The sequence below is a fragment of the Geotrypetes seraphini genome, chromosome 13 (genome assembly GCF_902459505.1).
Source record: "Geotrypetes seraphini chromosome 13, aGeoSer1.1, whole genome shotgun sequence".
NCBI lineage: Eukaryota > Metazoa > Chordata > Amphibia > Gymnophiona > Dermophiidae > Geotrypetes > Geotrypetes seraphini.
The window spans coordinates 47,149,784-47,171,415 of NC_047096.1; the positions used below are offsets into that span (position 1 = coordinate 47,149,784).

Consider the following 21,632-nt stretch of genomic DNA (forward strand, 5'->3'; position numbering starts at 1 on the left):
GTATCCACCACCCTCTGAGTGAAAAAGAACTTCCTAGCGTTTGTTCTAAACCTGTCCCCTTTCAATTTCTCCGAGTGCCCCCTTGTACTTGTGGTGGTCCTTAATTTGAAAAATCTGTCCCTGTCTACTTTTTCTATGCCCTTCAGGATCTTGAAGGTTTCTATCATGTCTCCTCTAAGTCTCCGCTTTTCCAGTGAGAAAAGTCCCAACTGCTTCAACCTGTCGGTATATGGGAGATTTTCCATTCCCTTTATCAGTTTAGTTGCTCTTCTCTGTACTCCCTCAAGTACTGCCATGTCCTTCTTGAGGTACGGCGACCAGTACTGGACACAGTACTCCAGATGCGGCCGCACCATTGCACGATACAGCGGCATGATGACTTCCTTCGTCCTGGTCGTAATACCCTTCTTAATGATACCCAACATTCTGTTAGCTTTCTTTGAGGCTGTAGCGCACTGCGCCGATGCCTTCAGTGTTGCGTCTACCATCACTCCCAGGTCTCTCTCCAGGTTACTGACCCCTAGCGGTGTTCCCCCCATTCTGTATGTGAGCTTCAGGCTAATGCGGATATTCGGGGATTGGCATTGGGAGAATCACATTTTAAACTTGCGGCGTTTGCAGATGATATCTTGGTCTTTTTAATGGACCCGCAGCGTTCCTTGCCCGTGTTGCTGGAGAGCCTTCGGGAATATGGGGATTTCTCCGGCTTTGCCTTGAACTTCGCGAAGTCTGAGGCTCTGGCTTCCTCGGCTCACCTTCAGCAGTTTTGGGGGGATCGTTTTCCGTTGCGGTGGGCTGACTCCTCTTTTCGATACTTGGGGATCCGGCTGACTATGGATGTAGCCCAACTGTATCGCCTTAAAATCGATAAACTTCTTGCCGACACTAAACTGTTACTGGCCAAATGGCAGGCGCTGCCGCTGTCTCTGTTGGGTAGAATTCATTTATTCCGTATGGTTGTGTTCCCGAGGTAGCTTTACGTTCTCCAGACTCTTCCCCTTTCTTTGTTGCAGAGGGATATTCGATCCCTCACCTCCATGTTGTCCCGGTTCTGTTGGGGAGGGCGGAGACCTAAACTGAAATGGTCCTTGTTGGTGGGGCCTGCCTCCGGGGGAGGTTTGGGGTGCCCGACATCAGGGTTTATAACCAGGCTTGCTTGCAGCGTCATATTAGTGATTGGGTGTTGGGCACCTCTTTCTATACGGATCTTTCTATGGAGCGGGATCATTTCTATCCTCTTCATCTTTTGTATCTCCTTCATGCCCCTTTATCTAAATTGCCGAGACCCTGTAAGCGTAGCCTTCTGTTATCCCAGGACAAGCAGGCAGCATATTCTCACATGTGGGTGACGTCATCTACGGAGCCCCAGCGCGGACAGCTTTTCAAGCAAACTTGATTGAAGTTTCAAGTTTGCTACACTGCACCACACATGTGCATGCCTTCTTGCCCACTAGAGGGCGCATCCCACCTCGTGGTCCTCAGTTCAGTTTTTTCCGCGGAGCCAGAAGCCCTGTGGAAATTGAACTCCTATTTTTCTACCTTCTGACACCGCGTCTGGGTTGTTTAGCTCGGTCGCTGTGCTTTATTTATTGTTTTTTCCTTCTTAGCCGTCGTTTTTTGTCAAAAAAAAAGAAAAAAAAAAAAAGGTTTGTTTCCTCCGTTCGGCTCCGGGGGCTCCCGGGAGCCGCGGCCGCGGGACTTCGTTCGTTCCCGGCCCCTTTTCTTTTTCATGTCCCGTCCCTCGACGGGCTTTAAGAAATGCACCCGGTGTGAGCGGTTACTATCCATCACTGACCCCCACCGGTGGTGCTTGCTCTGCCTTGGACCCGAGCATCCGACTAATTCCTGCGATCGGTGTTCCACTCTTCAGGCCAGAGCGCTCCGTTGACGCCGCGCCAGGATGGCGGAGCTTTTTACAGTTGACTCCGCGCCCGGGAAGGCCTCGACGTCGGCCTCGGCTTCGGCCCCGGCCTTGACCTCGGCCTCGGCGCCTTTGGCGTCGCCGCGTGCCTCGACCTCGACCTCGAAGCCGACGCCTGCGACCAAACCTGCCTCGGGTAAGTCCTCTTTTCCATCCCCGACTCCAGGGTCGTCGAAGAAGCCATCCTCGAGTTCCTCTGCGGCGGGTGGGTCGTCCTCGGCCCCGCCCAGGACTCCGGCCACTAATGCCCCGAGGAAATACTCGAGACCGAGGTCGCCCTCCAGGGAGCATCCCCCGGCCTCGGACCTGCCTACCATGGTTGGGATCCCGGCGTTCCAGGACCTGCTCCGAGCATTGATTTCCTCGGAGCTGTCTGGTGCCCTCGAACAACTGCAGCGGGCTGCGACCTCGACTGCTTTGACCTCGGGGGCACCGACCTCGGCGACCTCGGTCTCGACTCCCTCGGTCTCGGCTACCGGGGCACCACCGACCTCGGCTTCGACCTTGCCCTCGACCTCGACCTCGGGGGCCCCGCCTGAGAGCAGCGTTCGGCCCCGGGACAAGGTGCGCAGAGTGAGACGGATTTCCTCCTCCTCCTCCTCGAGGTCCTCCCGGGGTTCCTCGCCCTCGGGCCGGCCTCGGGCGAGGCATCGCCCGAGGAAGCCGAAGCGTTCGCGAGGCTCTCCTCGGCGACGTGGTTGCTCCTCGCCGCTCGGGGGCGAGGCCTTGCGGGTTTCGGAGCTTCGTCTCGACAACCCGAGGCTTCTCCGTTCCCCTGCGAGAGGGGGTTCTCGTGACTCCTCGCCGAGGAAAAGGGGGCGTGCCTCGGTCCCTCGGACGCCTGGGACGTCTCCCAGGGGTTCTTCGAGGCGGCGTTCCCCGACCCCCCTCGAGACCATTAGATCTGGCCTCATGGGGCTCGGGGTCCGGTAGGGAGCCACGTTATTCTCACGAGGCGTCCCCCTTTTGTTCGGCGGAGAGGTCGAGAACTCCCTCTCCGCCGGCCAGGCAGTCCTCCTTCTCTAGCTTTGTGCAGGACATGGCACGTGCCTTGGGCCTGGACCTCATGGCTGGGTCGCAATATACTAAAGAGTTCCTCGAGGAGCAGGACCTTCCTGCTCCCCCACGGGAATCCCCTCGGCTACCCCTGAACAAGGTCCTTCATCAGACCTTGCTTAAGAACCTGACTTCACCTCTTACAGTCGCAGCGGTGCCGTCTAAGATGGAGTCAAAGTACAGGACGATACCACCCAAGGGGTTTGAGAAGGCTCAACTCTCCCACCAGTCTCTACTGGTCGAGTCTGCGCTCAAAAAGACGCAACCCTCCCGGGTTTCTGCGGCGGTTCCGCCCGGCAGGGAGGGTCGGACCCTTGACAAGTTTGGTCGTCGCCTCTATGCCAATTCCTTCATGGCAACCAGGGCGTTAAATTATGCCTTTACCTTTTCCTCCTATCTACGTGGCATGGTAAAGGATCTGCCCCAATATCGTGAGGCCTTGCCGGACTCCCGCAAGGAGGGGTTCGACAGGTTTATGTCCAACCTGTCTCAATTGCGGTTGTACCTTTTTCATGCGGTGTACGATACGTTTGAGCTGGTATCGAGGGTGTCGGCCTTTGCGGTAGCTATGCGCCGGTTGGCGTGGCTACGCACCCTCGATATGGACCCAAACCTGCAGGAACGCCTTGCGGACTTGCCTTGCGTGGGGTCCGAATTATTCGATGAATCCCTGGAGGCGGCGACCAAACGGCTCTCGGAACAGGAGCGCTCGTTAGCCTCCTTGGTCCGTCCGAAATCTCGAGCCACGCCATAGAAACCTTTCCGGCCTCCCCCGAGGAGGTACCCCCAAAAGTCGACCCCGGCTTTTTCAAGGCCACCGCCTCGGCGCCCCCCTCGACAGGGCAGAGGGGGACAAACCAAGACTCCAGCGCAGGGTCCTGCCAAGCCAGCGCCGTCCTTTTGACGGGATAGGCGGATGGGGCCGGCCCCCCTCCGCCATCGCGCCGGACCCCCTTCCCATAGGGGGTCGACTCCGGTCCTTTTACACGGCCTGGACCGAGATAACATCCGACGCTTGGGTGCTCCGGACCGTCTCCGAGGGCTACTCTCTCAACTTTTGCTCTGCGCCGCCGGAACATTCACCGGGGGCTTGCCCATGCAACCGGACCCAGCTCCCCGTCCTCATGGCCGAGGCCAGGGCCTTGTTGAGGCTTCGGGCGGTGGAACCTGTTCCCTCCGACCAGCGGGGGCGGGGGTTTTACTCCCGTTACTTTTTGGTCCCAAAGAAGACCGGGGACTTGCGCCCCATTCTAGACCTCAGGAAACTCAACAAGTTCCTGGTCCGGGAGAAGTTCCGGATGTTGTCACTTCCGGTCTTATATCCTCTCTTGGAGGAAGGGGACTGGATGTGCTCCCTGGATCTGAAGGAAGCGTACACCCATGTTCCGGTGCATCCCGCTTTCCGCAAATTCTTACGGTTCCAGGTGGGCGAGCTGCACCTGCAGTACAGAGTCCTCCCCTTCGGCCTGGCCTCGTCCCCTCGAGTCTTCACGAAGTGTATGGTGGTAGTCGCTGCAGCTCTAAGGTCTCGGGGGTTCCAGGTCTTCCCTTACCTGGACGATTGGCTGATCAAGGCCCCGACCAGGGAAGGAGTTATCTCAGCGACCCTACAGTCTATCGCCTTCCTTCAACGACTGGGGTTCGAAGTGAACTTTCCCAAGTCCCAATTATGCCCGACCCAATCACTTCAGTTTATAGGCGCAGTGCTGGACACTGTTCGCCTCCGTTCATTCCTTCCTCCTCCGCGGTTGGAGGCTTTGGTGCTGCTGGGTCGTCTGATCCTTCAGCTGCCGAGGGTGTCGGCTCAGCTCATGATGATGCTTCTGGGCCACATGGCTTCTACGGTCCACGTCACGCCGTTCGCCAGACTGCACATGAGAATTCCTCAGTGGACTGTGGCCTCTCAGTGGCGCCAGGAGTGCGATCCGGTCTCTTCTCGCATAACGGTGACTCCTTCTTTGAGACGCTCGCTCCGTTGGTGGACCGACTCTTCGAATCTTTCCGGGGGTTTGCTCTTTCTCGTCCCTCCGCATCGCAAGGTTCTGACCACGGACTCCTCGGAGTACGCGTGGGGGGCCCATCTCGACGGTCTGCGGACCCAAGGCCTGTGGTCGGTGGTGGACCGGCGCTGTCACATCAATGTGTTGGAGTTTCGCGCCATCTTTCTGGCGGCTCGAGCTTTCTGCCACCTGCTCCGCGATCAGGTAGTCCTCGTGCGAACGGACAACCAGGTGGCCATGTATTATGTGAACAAGCAAGGTGGGACAGGCTCTTGGTCCCTTTGCCGGGAAGCTCTGTGCCTTTGGGAATGGGCGATCTCCCAGAACATCTTCCTACAGGCGGTCTATATACAGGGGGAACAGAACTGCTTGGTAGACAAACTCAGTCGGCTTCTCCAGCCGCACGAGTGGTCACTCAACTCCAGAGTCCTGCGCGAGGTCTTCGACCGCTGGGGGACTCCACAAGTGGACCTGGTTGCCTCCCCGGAGACTCGCAAACTACCCCTGTATTGTTCTCGGATGTACTCCCCGGACCGTCTGGAAGCGGACGCCTTCCTTCTCGACTGGGGAGGGAGGTTCCTTTATGCGTTTCCTCCTTTCCCCCTGATCTTGAGGACGTTGGTTCGTCTCAAATCATCCGGAGCCACTATGATTCTCATTGCGCCTCGGTGGCCTCGTCAACACTGGTTCTCCCTGCTTCTTCAACTCAGTGTCAGGGAGCCTCTGCTTCTGCCTGTGTTTCCCTCTCTGCTATCTCAGAGTCGGGGTTCGCTGTTACATCCCAATCTTCAGTCGTTACACCTGACCGCTTGGTTCCTTTCCCCTTGACTTCGGTCCCGGTTTCACGGTCGGTGCGGGAAGTTTTGGAAGCCTCGCGCAAGGTCTCGACCAGGCTTTGTTATTCCCAGAAGTGGACCAGGTTTTCCTCCTGGTGTTCTTCGCGTCATCTGGATCCGGGATCGGTCCCGGTGTCTTCGGTACTGGACTATTTGTTACATTTGTCTAATTCAGGCCTGAAGACGACATCTGTCCGGGTACATCTCAGTGCCATTTCTGCTTTCCATCGGCACTTGGACGGACGTTCTCTATCGCTTCATCCTCTGGTGACGCGTTTCATGAAGGGTCTAATCAATGTTTGTCCCCCTCTGAAGCCTCCTCCCGTCGTTTGGGATTTGAATGTTGTCTTAGCTCAACTGATGAAACCTCCCTTTGAGCCTATCGACAAGTCTCTCCTGAAATTCCTTACTTGGAAGGTGGTATTTCTGATTGCCCTCACATCTGCTCGACGGATTAGTGAGTTGCAAGCTTTGGTTGCGGACCCGCCTTTCACTGTGTTCCATCATGACAAGGTGGTCCTTCGCACCCATCCAAAATTTTTACCTAAAGTTGTGTCTGATTTCCACCTCAATCAGTCCATTGTCCTTCCTGTGTTCTTTCCTAAGCCCCACTCCCATCCTGGCGAGACGGCGCTCCACACGCTTGACTGTAAGAGGGCGTTGGCATTTTATCTCCAACGTACCAGGTCTCATAGGAAGGTTCCTCAATTGTTTTTGTCCTTTGATCCTAATCGTTTAGGACATCCTGTTTCCAAGCGCACCTTGTCCAACTGGTTGGCTGCTTGTATTTCTTTTTGCTACGCTCAGGCTGGTCTTACGCTCCCGGGTCGAGTCACGGGGCATAAGGTCCGGGCGATGGCAGCTTCGGTTGCTTTCCTCCGATCTACTCCTATGGAGGACATATGTAAAGCTGCCACTTGGTCTTCGGTTCATACGTTCACCTCCCACTATTGTCTGGACACTTTGTCCAGAAGCGACGGCCGGTTTGGCCAGTCGGTGTTACGTAATCTGTTTTCCTAAATTGCCATCCTCCCACCTGCCCTTTTTTGGTTGGCTTGGAGGTCACCCACATGTGAGAATATGCTGCCTGCTTGTCCTGGGATAAAGCACAGTTACTTACCGTAACAGGTGTTATCCAGGGACAGCAGGCAGATATTCTCACAACCCGCCCACCTCCCCGGGGATGGCTTCTTTGCTAGTTATGGAACTGAGGACCACGAGGTGGGATGCGCCCTCTAGTGGGCAAGAAGGCATGCACATGCGTGGTGCAGTGTAGCAAACTTGAGACTTCAATCAAGTTTGCTTGAAAAGCTGTCCGCGCTGGGGCTCCGTAGATGACGTCACCCACATGTGAGAATATCTGCCTGCTGTCCCTGGATAACACCTGTTACGGTAAGTAACTGTGCTTTTCGGTCTTTGTGGACAGTGTGGCATAAGACCCTTCAGTTGTGGAATCAGGACTCCCATACTAGTGCCCTTTTGCCATTGGTGGGGAACTTAGCTTTCCCTCCGGGGGTTGGACCTTCCGTTTTTGGTCGCTGGAGGGCTCGGGGGGTGGAGCAGCTGAGGCATGTTCTGCAGGATGATGGGTCTCTCCTTTCTTGTGCTGAGTTAGCGGGAAGGGGGGTTCCTGAGATTGGCCTTCCTTTTGCCTATTGTCAACTTAGCCATTATGTGGCTTCCCTCCCGGGGAGTTCCTTGCAGGGGGATTTTGGGACCCGGCTCTGTACTTTTTTGACAGCTGATCCTGATACTAGGGTCTCTGTTTCTTTTTTTCATTGCCAGATCATGGCTCTTCGCCCACCTAGGGTTTTTCCTGGTATTTTGGAGGCTTGGCAGCGAGACTTGGGCAGGGACTTGGGGGACAATTTTTTTGTTAAAATCCCTGAAGCGTACTGCGGGCTTGGTACATAGTGCTGAATTATGTGAATGTCACTTTTGCACTGTCCTGCGGGCCTATGCTTCCCAAAGTCAGGCTTACTATATGGGTTGTATTGGCACTCAGTTATGCATCCGCTATTCGGTGGAGGTTAATTCTTACTTTCATGGTATTTGGAGCTGCAAGGGGATTCAGGCCTTTTGGACGGCGCTGGCCTCCTTTTTACAGAGCTTGTTGCAGACACCTGTGCCAGTCTAAGTGCTTTCTATGTTGTTTGCCCAATTCTCTTTCCTGTACATGTATACTTCTTCTGAAAAATTATTTCTAAGTAAATGTTTTATTTTGGGGAAGAAATGTATTTTATGTTGCTGGCTTTCTCCTGAGCCCCCCTCCTTTTGGCATTGGAGGAATCGACTTCACGAACTTATGGGCTGGGAGGCCCGTTTAGCTTGTTCTTCTCGTCGCCGGAGCAGAGACTTTGTTCACACTTGGACTCTGTATTTGAACATTTTGACCCCTGAGAGTCGTAGCCGTATATTGAACAGGCTCCACCTGTGAGTCCGTGCATCTCATTGCCATTAATGTTCCCTGCTTGAGAGTTGTATGTTCATTGGGGGGTGGTGGGGGGTGGTGTTCGATCGTGGAGGACATCAGAGTCCAGTCCTCCGCGGTTGTTGGGTGACATTTTATACCATGTTTTCTACAGCAGTAGAAAACATTGTCATTGCTTAATAAAACAGATTTGAACATAAATGGTCATAATAGAAACAGGCACTGAAAATTTTCTTTTATTGAACCTCATATATGTAACCATTAATCCAAACATAACATAAATTATGTCTGAATTGTCATGACATCAGAAGTACATATAGAGTAGTTGCAGGTGATGCTTGGGACAGTTCGGTTTTATGTGTTTTTGAATAGAAGGGTTTTTATTTCTTTTTTGAAGGTTTTGTAGTCTGTGGTCGAGGTCAATAGGTTGTAGAGTTGGGGGTCGAGTGTTAGGAGGTTGTCGAACAGTTCTTTTCTTTTGACGATTTTGGTTGGAGGGTGTGTGAATGGTGCGTGAGTTCTCCTATATCTGGTTGAAGTGGATTTAATTATTTAGCTGAAGAAATTAGTAAACCTCCCCCCCATTCCACACACATTAATTCTCTTCCATTTTTGTTCCCATTCTAAAAAACACTGATAAATTCCTAGAAAAAAAATACATTAAAATAAGAAGTGAAAACAAAGGCCCCTACAGATGAGAACATAACATAAGAATAGCCTAACTGGGTCAGACCAATGGTCCATCATGCCCAGTAGCCCATTCTCATGGTAACCAATCCAGGTCATTAGTACCTGGTCAAAACCCAAAGAGTAGCAACATTCCATGCCACCGATCCAGGGCAAGCAGACACTTCCCCCATGTCTTAATAACAGACTATGGACTTTTCCTCCAGGAATTTGTCCAAACCTTTCTTAAAATCAGCAATGCTATCTGCTTTTACCATAACTTCTGGCCACTTCATTTTTAAGCTTAGTTCTTTCCTTCCAAACAGAGACCTTGCTAGATGTCAAATACAGAAAAAACAAGGTAACTTCACAAGGACTTAGCTGTGCAGGAAATGTGAATCTCCTCATACACCCACCATATAGTGCAAAAATGTGCAAAGATCTGTTTTTTTCTTTCGATCACTACATAGTCTAATGCCACACAAGCAGCGCTGTTACAAACATATTCTGAAGGTCAATGCTAAGGTTAACAAAGTTTCCTTCCTTGGACCACAAGGAGATACTGACAAACCACTAGAAGAGATCCCAAAACAACTACCCAGGCACAACACCCGAAGACTCACTCAGTGTGTGAACCAGTTGAGTGGAGTGGACTCACTGGGGGGTGGAAATGGGCCCAGAGTTTGCTCAGCAGAATTTCCCAGACCACCTCTTCCTCTCAACACATTGACACGCTGCCGCCACCACCACCACCATTAGGAACACCTCAACAGGTAGGCCAGCAATGCTTATAAACTTTATAAAACACATTATTATATTTTCTTATAAAGCACATATTTTAATTGAACTCTCTGACATCCTCAGCCTTGCCATTCACAAAAATAGAAGGAAGAAAAGTTCCCGTTTCCTGCTGTCTCATGTCCCCGGCCTATACAATATTTTTCTTCTGCAGACCCTTCAAAAGTCTGACCAAATCCTCGTTTCACTTGCATTATAAAGTACTGAGGATGCCATCTCTCTCCAATCCCAGGTCCTAAAGTCTAAGACAGTAGCGCAAGCTAGTGCTGCCCGATTCAAGAAAAAAAAATTTTTCGATTCGATTCAGCCTATTGAATTGGTTTTTCGATTCAACTTTCCTGCCCAATTGGGTGTTTGTTTGTTTTTTTTAAAACACCCTGGTGGGTTTATTTTATAGCTTTTTCACCCCTCTTTGGCTTCTCCTAACCACACTGGCGCTGTGGTGTAAATAAAATAAAGAAACAAAAAGGACTTTACTCTCTGTTAAATCCTAGCTCACGTTTGCGGTCTAACACCAGTTCTAGCAGGATACACATTTCAAATCTGACATATTGTAATCACTAAACAGAAAATAAAATTAGTTTTTCTACCTTTTGTTGTCTGGTTATTTTTCAAATCTTGTTGGTCCAAGGCTCTGGTTGTCTTCTGATAACTTGCTTGCCAGGGTCTCCTTCTTCCTTCTTTCTGCAAACCATCCATCTGCCATCTCTGTCCTCCCCGTTTCCCTTCCCTCCCCAGGAGGTCTGGCATCTATCCTTTTTTCGTCTCCCTCCACAGATCTATCTTTTCTTAACTACCCTTTCATCCAGCATCTCTCCCTCCTTCCTCACCACCCCAGGGTCCACCATCTCTCCCTTTCTTTTCCCAACTACCCTCCTATCCAGTATCTCTATCCCCCCTTCCACACCATCCCTTGTGTCCAACTTCTCTCCCTTTCTGTTCCTTCCCTCTCTAAAAACTATGGTCCATCATCTCTCCCTCTTCTCTATTTTCAGACCCATTATTTCTTCCCACCCAAAGTCCGGCATATGCGCGTCTCTTTGAACCCCCCTCATTCTCTCCGTGTATTTCTACACCAGGGGCCCCCCCCTGAAGGCCTGTCCCCCCCTTAAAGGTCTGCATCCCACCCCTGAAGGCCTGCACTCCCCCCCTGAAGGCCTGCACTCCCCCCCGAAGGCCTGTCCCCCCCTGAAGGCCTGCCTGCCTGATCCCCTTGAAGGCCTGCCTGTCCCCCCCCTTGAAGGCCTGTCCCTCCCTTGAAAGCCTGCCTGCCTGTCCCCCTCCCCTTGAAGGGCTGTCCCTCCCTTGAAAGCCTGCCTGCCTGCCTGAACCCCCCCTTGAAGGCCTGTCCCCCCTTTGAAGGCCTGCCTGCCTGTCTCCCCTTTGAAGGCCTGCCTGTCCCCCCCCCTTGAAGGCCTGCCTGCCTGTCACCCCTCCCTCCCCCTTGAAGGCCTGCCCCACCCCGAAGGACCGCTCGCCCCCCTGGCCTCCCTGCACCACCTGAATCAGGCCCTGAGGGGGTGCTCCCGGCCTTGAGTTCAGTCCCCCCCTCCAACCCCGAAGGACCGCTCACCCCCCTGGTCTCCCTGCACCACCTGAATCAGCCCGCAGCGAGATTGCGATGTCAGCGATCCCTTCGCTGCTTCAGAGCTGCTTCCTCCGCCGCGGTCACGCCCCTTCTCTGACGTCAGAGGAGGGGAGGGGCGGGACCGCGGCGCAGGAAGCAGCGCCGAAGCAGCTCAGGGATCGCCAACATCGCGATCCTGCTGCGGGCTGCTTCATAGGTGGTGCAGGGAGACCAGGGGGGCGAGCAGTCCTTCGTGGGTGGGGGGGAGTGAACGGCAAAGCCGGGAGCATCCCCCTCAGAGATGGCACTCGGGGCGGACCTCCTCCCCCCACCCCCCCTTAGTACGCTACTGAAGGATCCAAGTATGTATACTCTAGAGGGCAGGAGAGATAGGGAATACATGATAGAGACTTTCAAAAACCTCAGAAGTATAACCTATTCACAGGAAAACCAATCTAGAATAAGAGACACCAGGATAGGTTAAACTCAAGATCAATAACAGAAAGTATTTCACTAGTGAAAGGACAGTGGAAGAATGTAATAGAATTCCACTAGTGGTGACAGAAAAACAATAATAACATTCAAAAAAGCATGAACTACCTAGTGGAAAGCCAGAGATCAGCTGGGGTCTGTGGCATTGTGCCATGCATTAAGTTGGGCAGACTCAATGGACTTAATGCTCCTTTGTATTGCAAACAACCCACCTATTACTCTCTGAGAAGCAAAAGTAAAGGTAGAAATGAGAGGACAAAAGAAAAGCAGATTTGGGAAGTATGATCTGGGATTAGTAGCAATAGGCTATGGCTTCTCAGAGACCAAACAAAATAGAACAATGAAATCATATGATGGAAAAACTGTATCTTCCCAACATTTTCTCTCGATGCAAACAGACCGGTAAAAGACAGGGACAGAACAAAATAGTACCCTATGATGCCTTTATGTTTTGGGTGGTATATCAAACCTTAATAAACTTGAAACTTTTTTTTCTTTTACCAAACCCCAAATCCAAGCAAAACAGACTAACAAAACAAACCAATTTAAAACAGTTCTTCATCCCCAGAAGCTCCCCAAGGTTTACATCCTCCCTCCCCTAAACACATACACATCCCACAGACTAATTCCTGCTCTTCCTTGCCGTCACAGCAGAGAAAGAGAAGGAGAGTGGAGGGAGACTGATATGCAATGCTTAAAATTGAGGATTAGGACATTGGAAAATAATCTACAAAACTCTGTAATTTCTTTGTTTTGGATTTGTAGGTACACAATTTAAATCTAACAATCAAACAGATTAGTGTCAGAAAGTCAGTGGTGTGTGGCTATTGTCGAGTAAGGTTTTGGAGATGTAGGAGGCTGGATATTTGGGCAACTCACCAAACAAGTTTTTATAGCCATCAAGATTGTTACAAACATTGAAGAAGCCCAGTGTTGGATTAAATTAAATTTTAATTTAATTTAATTTAATTCTTATATACTGCTAATAACCATGAGGTTTCTAAGCGGTTTACAAAAATGATGCATTAAAGATACAATAAATAAAAACTAAATAAATAAGATAGGTACTTGGAAATTCCCTAACTGTCCCAAAGGCTCACAATCTAACTAAAATACCTGAAGAAACAGTATGAAAAATAAAAATAAAAAGACAGAGGTAGAGATAGAGATAGAAACAAAATATTCCAACAAGTAATGAATAAATAATTTAAAGATAGAATTAAAATAATAATTAAAGTAAACAAAATAGAAATAAAAATAAGCATAGAGAGAAACAGAAACACACTCCAAAAAAGCATCAAGATCTTTGACTTGTAATTATTATGATCATTTAACACCAGATCTTAAATGGTATCTTGTATCTAAGGATGGTAGAGAAGCAAGAAGGAAACAAATACTAACTTGGTTAAGAAGTGATGTCCTTCAAGCAGTTAAGTTTCTCTGGCTGGTATCCGGGATATATCCTTGCAGTGTGAACAGGAATAATTAAGCAGACTTCACAGGCTCCTTAATGGCATTGTGTCATCATCTACTGTGAATACCATCCTGCTGTAATTTAGAGTCATTCTTCCCCTTGAAGATAGAAGCTGGCTGTGAGCATATGAGTACAGAAAGAACACAGAGGTGGGTCTCCTGTTTTGAAGTTTGTTTTCTACTTCCTTATAGGTGAATCATTTGTCAAAACGGCATCCAGACATGAAGATCGAAGAAGTGCCTGAATTGACTCTCCCCATCATCAAACCAAACAGGGATTATTTCTGTCAGTACTGTGATAAGGTGGGTGAAGAATATCTCTCATTACTTTGTACCTGGAAACTTCCTTAAAGCAGACAGAAATAAGCTAATCTCCTATTTTGAATGTTAGTTGGAATATGCATTGTACTTACTGGTATAAAATAGACAGAACATAAAATGGAATAAGGCATATTTTAAAACTGTTATTAGATTGCGGTATTCAAAAGTCATTTTTATTAATGAATAAGCAAGTTCTGGTGTGTTAAAATAGACTTCACTGAACTGTAATCTTTGATTTTTTTTTAGACAACCTATTTATCTAGTAAACAAACTTTAAAATTGTGCAATAATGGGGTAATTCTGTAACTGAGCCCCCTCAGTTTAAGTGCCCTGAGGTTGTTTGGTAGGTGCCTATTTTATAATCGAATTTAAGTGCCTAGGTTCCATTATAGAAAACTAGGTTAACCCGATATTAGCAGGCTTATAACAGCTAGAAACGAGGTCCTGTTACTCTCATAGGTGTAGGTATCTTCCACATTTCCGCTTCTCTCAGTCTAGATAGGGCTCACTTTTATCCAAGAAGGCCCAGAAATCACAATCTGTTTTGCAGCCAAAACCAAGGACAGGGTTTGGGGGGATATTTTTGTTTTGTGTATCGAAAAAAAAAATTTTTTTTCAATAAAATTCAAATTAAAAAGAAAGCAACAACACAGGGACAAGGTTTTGACTTCCTTCAAGAGAACATAGCTTCAGTCTCTATATCCATTCTGGATGACCAAACAGTATGGGGCTCATAATCGAAAGAGAAAAACATCCAAAAACCAGCCTAAGTCGGCACTTGGACGAACATTTCTCAAAAATGTCCAAGCGCCAAAAAATAAAAATGAGTTTTGGACGTATTTCTAAACGACCTAGGCCTTCATAGTGCCGCTCAACGTTCAAAGCTAAACAGGGCGTTTCTGGAGGCGTGTCGAGGGCGGGACGTGGGCTGGCTTAGACTTAGTTCTACAGCATGTATAACCGAAAGTTATACAGCCCAAGATCGACGGAACTTGGATGTTGTGACTTAGACCATGTAAAACATGGTCTAAGTCACAAAAACCCACCTAAAGTCACCAGATAAGCACTGCAAACACATAACACAGACCCCCACACACTACCCCAGTGATCACCAACCCCCCCACCCCCATAAAAATTTTATTCACAATTTAATTTCAGCCTCCAGACCATCATCACCTGGCCGCCTGGCATAGGAAAGCCTAGTCGTCCAGCCCAGAGGCAGCTTAAGTCGTCTTGGGGGTGGGTTAGGGACCCATAGAGAGGAGGACCCATGCCCATAAGCCCCTGTAATCACCGCATTGATACTTAAACATGTGCACTGCCATATACACCCCCTAAAACCTTTTTTACTGGCATATAAGTGGCTCCTGCAGCCATAAGGGCTATTGGGATGGTAGATAAGTGGGTCTAGGGGATTCTGGAGGTGGTATGGGGGACTCACCGTGACATATAAGGGAGCTGTAGGGAGGAGAAGCCATGGCACCCTTTTTGTGAAGTTCACTGCAGTGCCCTGTAAGGTACCCCACTATTTAGATGGCATGTCTGGGTGTTCAATCCATCACTTTGCAGACCCCTCCCATGTCCAACAGGGCTTGTTCTAGGCGTTTTGGATTTGGATGGAAATGTGATATAAAGATGGACGATTTAGCCGCTTGGATGATCAGATCGGCAGGACATATAATTAGACAATTTTTGAAAGTAAAAAAAAGTTGGACGTCTCTTTCGAAAATGTGTCTTAGGCTCTTTTTAACTTTGGACGACTTGCGAGATGGACGTAAACTGTCTTAGACGTCTCTTTCGATTATGCCCCTCCACGTTTATATTTGTGTGTTTGTTATTATTTAATATACTGTTTCTCAATAAACACAAGCAAAGCAGTTTACAATAGTAAATTAAAAGAGAAAACTCAGGAAGGAATGGAATTATAAATCATAAAGTACAGGAGAGACAAGTGGAAAAGAAAAGGTTGAAATGCCCTGCATAAAAACTGCTTGGATACTGTGTACATGACTCTTTTGCAGTTTTGTCCTTTCCTGTCTGAAATGTTGAAAGAGGGGCCGTTATACTAGAAGGCAACATTAAGGGCTCCTTTTACAAAGCCACGTTAACGGCCACGCTAGCCGATACCGCCTCCTCTTGAGCAGGCGGTAGTTTTTTGGCTAGCGTGGGGGTTAGCGCATGCTAAAAATGTACATGCGATAAAGCCGCTAACGCGGCTTCGTAAAAGGAGCCCTAAGACATTTTCATGGGCTCTGATAACTTTGCCTTCATACATTTCTTTACAGGTTTACAAGAGTGCCAGTAAACGGAAAGCTCATATTCTCAAGAACCATCCTGGTGCTGCACTCCCTCCAAGTATCCGTAAATTACGTCCAGCTGGACCTGGAGAACCAGATCCTATGCTAAGTACTCACACCCAGCTGACAGGGACGATAGCCACACCACCAGTTTGTTGTCCGCACTGTTCGAAACAGTACAGCAGCAAGGTAGTGTAAGTCTTTCATTAGTGTATCATTTTTCAACTTGCAAAGTATCCAAAGAAATATATCATGGATGCATGCACAATTTAATTGAGTAATGAGCCAATTAATTGGGTGCTAACAATTAATTATTGGTGCTAATTGGCAACAATTGAAATTAATGTGTGTATCTTACTAGGCTCTATTCTGTTAAGAGGCGCACAAATATTTTAGTGTACAACTGAAAATGGGGCTTGGCTATGGTAAGGCAGGTTAGGGACATTCACTAAAGATGCAAGCCTCAAAGTGGGCTGAAAAAATGGACTGTGTTAAAAAATTTCAAAGTTTAGCCTTCTGTGGCTCCTGTAATAATGAAGCTATCCTTATAAAAGTTTGTCTGTTATTTTGTGACATGATCTTGTTCTCAAATATACAATTTCAATTTATAAGCTAATCTCATTATAATTTCAATTTAAAGTTCTTGTTTTTTTTTCAAAAAATATCAAAAATTGGGAATTTTTAACTAGCTTTTATAAAAAAGAATATTCTGAAACATTTTAAAACTAACTCTATTAGAAAGAGCATGTTTCAGACCCCCTGAAAAAGTTGGTTTTGTTTTTCAAAACAAGCAAACAGTGCCTGAAAATAAGGGTCAAAGGTCATGGAAGTTTGCATAGTAATGGCATACATTAACATCAAAATATGGTCAACTCTTCAAGTTATAAACTGTTGTTTTGCATTTTTTATGATGAAAATATTTGAGCACAGAATACTTTTTTTTATCTATCAGATACGGCAGTTTTTTTCTTAATTTTTTCAATCAAGTCAGTATAGCCTTGGCACAAGTATTCCGTGGTTTGGCTTGACTGTCCGACAAACTGAGTTGCTAGTTCAGCAGCAGAAATTATCTTGTGCTTTATCACATTTTGCATTCATTCAATTTTTCTTTTTGTATAACTTACTTCACCTCTACTGGCAGCCAGAGCTAGCCTTCAAAGGCAATTGAATAATCAGATATTGACATCAAAAAGATTTATTCAGGTTTCAAGTTTATTTAAAATTTGATTTGATCGCATTATCGTGGTCCAATGCGATTCAATTTCTGTGATAAAAATATACATGGAATTAAATACATTTTGTTCACAAAGAAAAAACTGCTGAAAGCAAGAAATTTCAGGAAGAGAGATGGAAAGAAGGCAGCACAATAGCTGGAACTAGAGAATATTATCAATTTGTGCCACTTGACTCAAATGCCATTCATGTGAGCAAAGTTCAAATGATACTACTTACTTTGTGGCCAAAACTTCGAGTATTCACACTATAATGTCATGCTTGAGAAATCACAACTGCTCCCTGATTATTATGCCCTATTCCCTGATTATTAAGGCAACGTCACGGTCTTCTCCTGCCGGGGCCTTCCCTGTGCTGCGTCGCTGATGACATCAGTGATGCAACAGAGGGTAGGACCTGGCGGGAGAAGACCGCGAAGCAGCCTGTTTAAAGTGCTGCCGATGCTTCTGTTTGAAGGGAGGTATGTCGATCTCGTGGTGGGAGGGTTAGCAGGGTTCGGATGGGATGGAGAGATGGAAAGATGCTGTGTAGGAGGATGGGTGGGTGGGTCAGCGGGGTTCAGCTGCGCGGCAGGGATGGGGGAAGCGCTGCTGCTGCCGGTGAATCCAGGGATGGAGTCGGGGAGTGTCAGGGGCGATCTAACTAGGGCTTTTTTTCGGGGGTAGGTCTTATTTTCGGGGAAACACGGTAGTCATTCTGCTCCTTAATGCAGCCTCTCTGCTTCTATAGCTCTTGACCCTCTGCCCTCTCCCCAGCTCCACAGTTGTTTACAAATGAAGCACTACCTCACAGAATGACATATGCAGTCCTCAATAATAGTGATACTGAATTTCCTGGAACTGTGAGATGGGTAGACCCAAAATTTCAATAATGAAGGAAGTGGCCCAGGAATTGATTTAAGTGTTGATCTTGTCAGAAGCAAATTTGAATATGGCAAGACCGGAGGTGAAATAGGGAGTGAGTGACATGATGGATAAATGGTGAAGAGTCAGGTAAAAGATATGGAGAGAAGAAGTTGGGTTGAACTGCATTAAAAAACTCATGCATTCCTCTCAACTGGCCAGAGAGGATGGATTATTATCTTCTGTTACTGACTACAATATGTTACTGTGATACTGAATAGATGTCTCTATTATTAATTACTTTTGCATCATCTCTGCAGACGAAAATGGTACAGCACATTCGGAAGAAACATCCTGAATACGCTCAGCTTCCTAACACCATACACACAGCTGTGATTAGCACTACCCCTGCTGTCCTTACAACAGACAACACTACTGGAGAGACTGTTGTGGTAAGAGTTACAAGATTTAGGGACCAATGCAGCAACTTTGATTTAGAGCCATGCGCTCATCGTAAAGAAAACATTTTGCTCCCCAGTGCGGCAAGCAGATAGGCTGTGTGAAGAAAATGTGTGCTAATGTGGGAGAGCATACCTATTCATGCACACATGGGTTTGTGGTAGCAGCAGCTATATCTTGCACACCAAATTATTGTATCGGTACTTAGAATAGCTTGTGCATAAATTTACACATCTACTGGAACGCTATTCTGTGCATACAAGTTTTGCAATACCGATTTGTCAACAGCACTTTTTGTCCTATATTCTTGCAGTAAAAAGACAAAATAGACATGCAGTTCTAACTAGTGTTGACTGCAGAAGAACAAGCTAATATTTTACTACTACTCAGATCTTGCATTTCAACCCCAGCATTAGAAAACTCTACCAGTGACGTAGTGGGGAGCGGACTGCCCAAGGCACTGTCTTGGTGGGGGCACCTGCATCTCTCCACCTCCCCACTGCTTCCCACACCCCTGCTGTGCGTGCCTTCTCTTCCCCCCTTCCCTCACCATACTTCTAGCTTTCGCTAGCATGCTGCATGCGCTGGCCTTGACGCTCCCCTCTTACGCTACTTCCTGAACCTGTGACAAGGAAGTGACTTCAGAGGGTGAGCTGACACTGACTTGGTGCGGGCAGCAAGTTGGAGATGCTGCCCGCGCCAGGGAAGCTAAACAGGTATGGGGGGACAGAGAACAGGGCAAGGGGGGGGCGCTGCCATTCTGGTCGCCTCCCACCCTCACTACGCTGGTGTCCTCTACATCTGTCTTGAATAAAGAATATCTTCATTACCATAGAATTTAAATTAGCTGTGTGCTGATATAAGCGTGTGCAATACTCATTTTAACATAGGACACCCAGAGTAGCATGCAAAATTGTACGTAAAAACTGAGCTAAGCTGTGCACAGAGCCTCACATACTTTATTACATCAGTCCCTTAGAATTTAAAGTTGGGCCAGTAAAAAAGTTGCAAGATAAGATGGCATTTTGCATAAAAATCTTGACTATAGACTTCCGGCGGAAGCATGGGGCTGTGAGCAGGACAGGATCGTGGCTCCGGTGCGCCCGCTGCAGAAAGATCGATAATCGGCTTTGAAAACCTTGGCTCCCGGAGTCGGCGTGCAGGGGAGTGCGGTCGGGAGTCTCGGTTGAGATCTCGCGGCTGTACGAGGGATGGCCGCGCGTCCGGGTAAGACGGACCGTGAGCGCCGAAAGCAGCCCGAGCTCAAGATGGCGGCGCACGTGGCACCTGCATCGCCGGCGGCGCCCGAGACCCCCAGCTCTTTATGGGTCGCGGAGGTCACTGCCGAGGTGCAGGCCGCGCTGGAGGGCACGCTGGGAGCTAAACTCCAGCGTATTTTGGATAAGCTGGACACGCTGGACCAGAGATTTGCAGCCCTGACTTCGGAGGTTCGGGAGACCCAGCAGAGAGTCAGTTTCACTGAGGACACGGTGCAGAGGATCTCACAGGAACAGGAGGGTCAGTTTACTTCTCTGGCAGCGCTCCGAGCCAAGGTGGAGGATCTTGAGAACCGGTCCCGACGAAATAATTTGAGGTTCGTGGGCTTGCCTGAGTCTCTGGGGGACGCGGATCTGGGGGACTTCCTGGAGAAATGGCTGCTGGAGTCTTTGGCCCTTCCGCAGCAATTGGGTCCCATCTATATCGAGCGGGTGCATCGTTTGGGATCCCGGCGAGATGGAGCGGAGCGTCCGCGGGTGGTTATTTGCCGCCTGCTCAACTACCGCCATAAGATTGCGGTTCTCCGGGCCCTACGTCAGGGGAAGAAGCTGCTTTATAACAACAAACCAGTCCTCTGTTTCCAGGACTACTCGGCGGAGGTTTCGCAGGCTCGGCGCAAGTTTTCTCCTCTGTGTTCCAGTCTTGTCTGGCGCAGTATTCCTTTCTCTCTTCAATACCCTGCTCGGTTGCGGGTGATGCACTCTGGCAGGCCACACCATTTTGATACTCCAGAGGCGGCTCGGCAGTTTGTGGAGGAGAAGTTCCCGGAGGTGGCGCCGTGATTTGCGGCTGGGCTTCTGTGGTGGAGCTGTCCCCGTTGGGAGCTGGAGGCTGAGGATCTGGATTTCGAGAGAGCTGCGAAGACTCCTTCGAGGACCTTCCCCCTGGGATGTGGGGGGTTTCTGCTGATCTCGCTCCACGTCCTGAACATTATTTTTTTTTTTGTTTTTCTTTATTTCATGTGTTGGGTTTCCTGCACTTTGAGCCTGTTCATCTTTGCTATGCGGGTGTGAGTGTGTGTGTGTGGGGGGTCTGTGTGCTTTGTGTCCTGGGGCAGCTGTGGGGGGTTGGAGTGGACGTGGTTTGGATTGTGGGGGGTCTGTCTAAGGGGCTTATTTGGTATGTTCTTTTGTGTGACGGAGGGTCTGGGTCGGCTATGGAGGTGTGGATGAGGTGAGTATGGCTGCTTGTCTGGAGAGGGGGTTGTTGGGGGTTCTGTTTGCTTGTTGGATGGTTGGGGTGCTGGGTGCGGTATTCTTTGTCAGGGTTTTTTTTTTTAAAATCCGGCTCTTCTTCGGTGGAAGCCCATGGTCTGTTAGTTTCGGGGTGGGTATGGAGGCTGAAGGGATCAGTGTGGGACCTGCAGTGGGCGTGCCTGCTTCCTGGAAGTGGCACCAATTGGGGTGCGGTACTTGGTTTGGTGTGGGTTTTGGGGGGGGGGTGTGGTTGGGGATGGAGATCTCTTTTGGGTTAGACAGGTGGGTGAAAGATGGTGCTTTTTGAGTGAGTGGTTAGAGGGGTGGTGGCTGGGACGCTCCTCTGGCCTTTTTCGATGGGATATTCTGTATCTGCTTTTGGCTCTTTTTCTAGTCTTTCCTGGAACATAATTTGATATCTTGGAATGTGGGGGGGATACATTCCCCGATTAAAAGGTATAAAATATTGCAAGCCTTGAATCGCAGGAGGGCCTCCATAGCTTTTCTCCAGGAGACCCGGTTGTCTTCTGTGGAGCATGCTAAGCTCTGCTCTTGGTGGGTGGGCGCACATTTGGAGGCTCCGGCTCTGGGGGGTAAGGGTGGGGTGGTGATACTTTTTCGCAAGGGTCTTCGCCTCCAAACTCACAAGGTACTTCGGGATCCTGAGGGTCTTATTGCTTCGGTCTCTCTTAACAATAAACCCTTATTGCTTTGCAATCTGTATGCTCCTAACAATCCCTCTGCCAGGTTTTTTCGGAAGTTGCGT

The 21,632-nt window shown here is 48.8% G+C and overlaps 1 protein-coding gene across 6 annotated transcripts in view; it reads left to right on the top strand.

Annotated features, from left to right (window-relative positions):
- Positions 1-21,632, top strand: part of PRDM10 (PR/SET domain 10) — a 230,992-nt gene that overhangs the window by 176,254 nt on the left and 33,106 nt on the right. For all 6 annotated transcript variants that reach the window (XM_033918444.1, XM_033918447.1, XM_033918448.1 and 3 more), the window contains 3 exons: positions 13,433-13,543; positions 15,847-16,047; positions 18,254-18,385. In XM_033918444.1, coding sequence (XP_033774335.1) covers positions 13,433-13,543; positions 15,847-16,047; positions 18,254-18,385 — 444 coding nt within the window. The remainder of the gene's footprint in view (positions 1-13,432; positions 13,544-15,846; positions 16,048-18,253; positions 18,386-21,632) is intronic.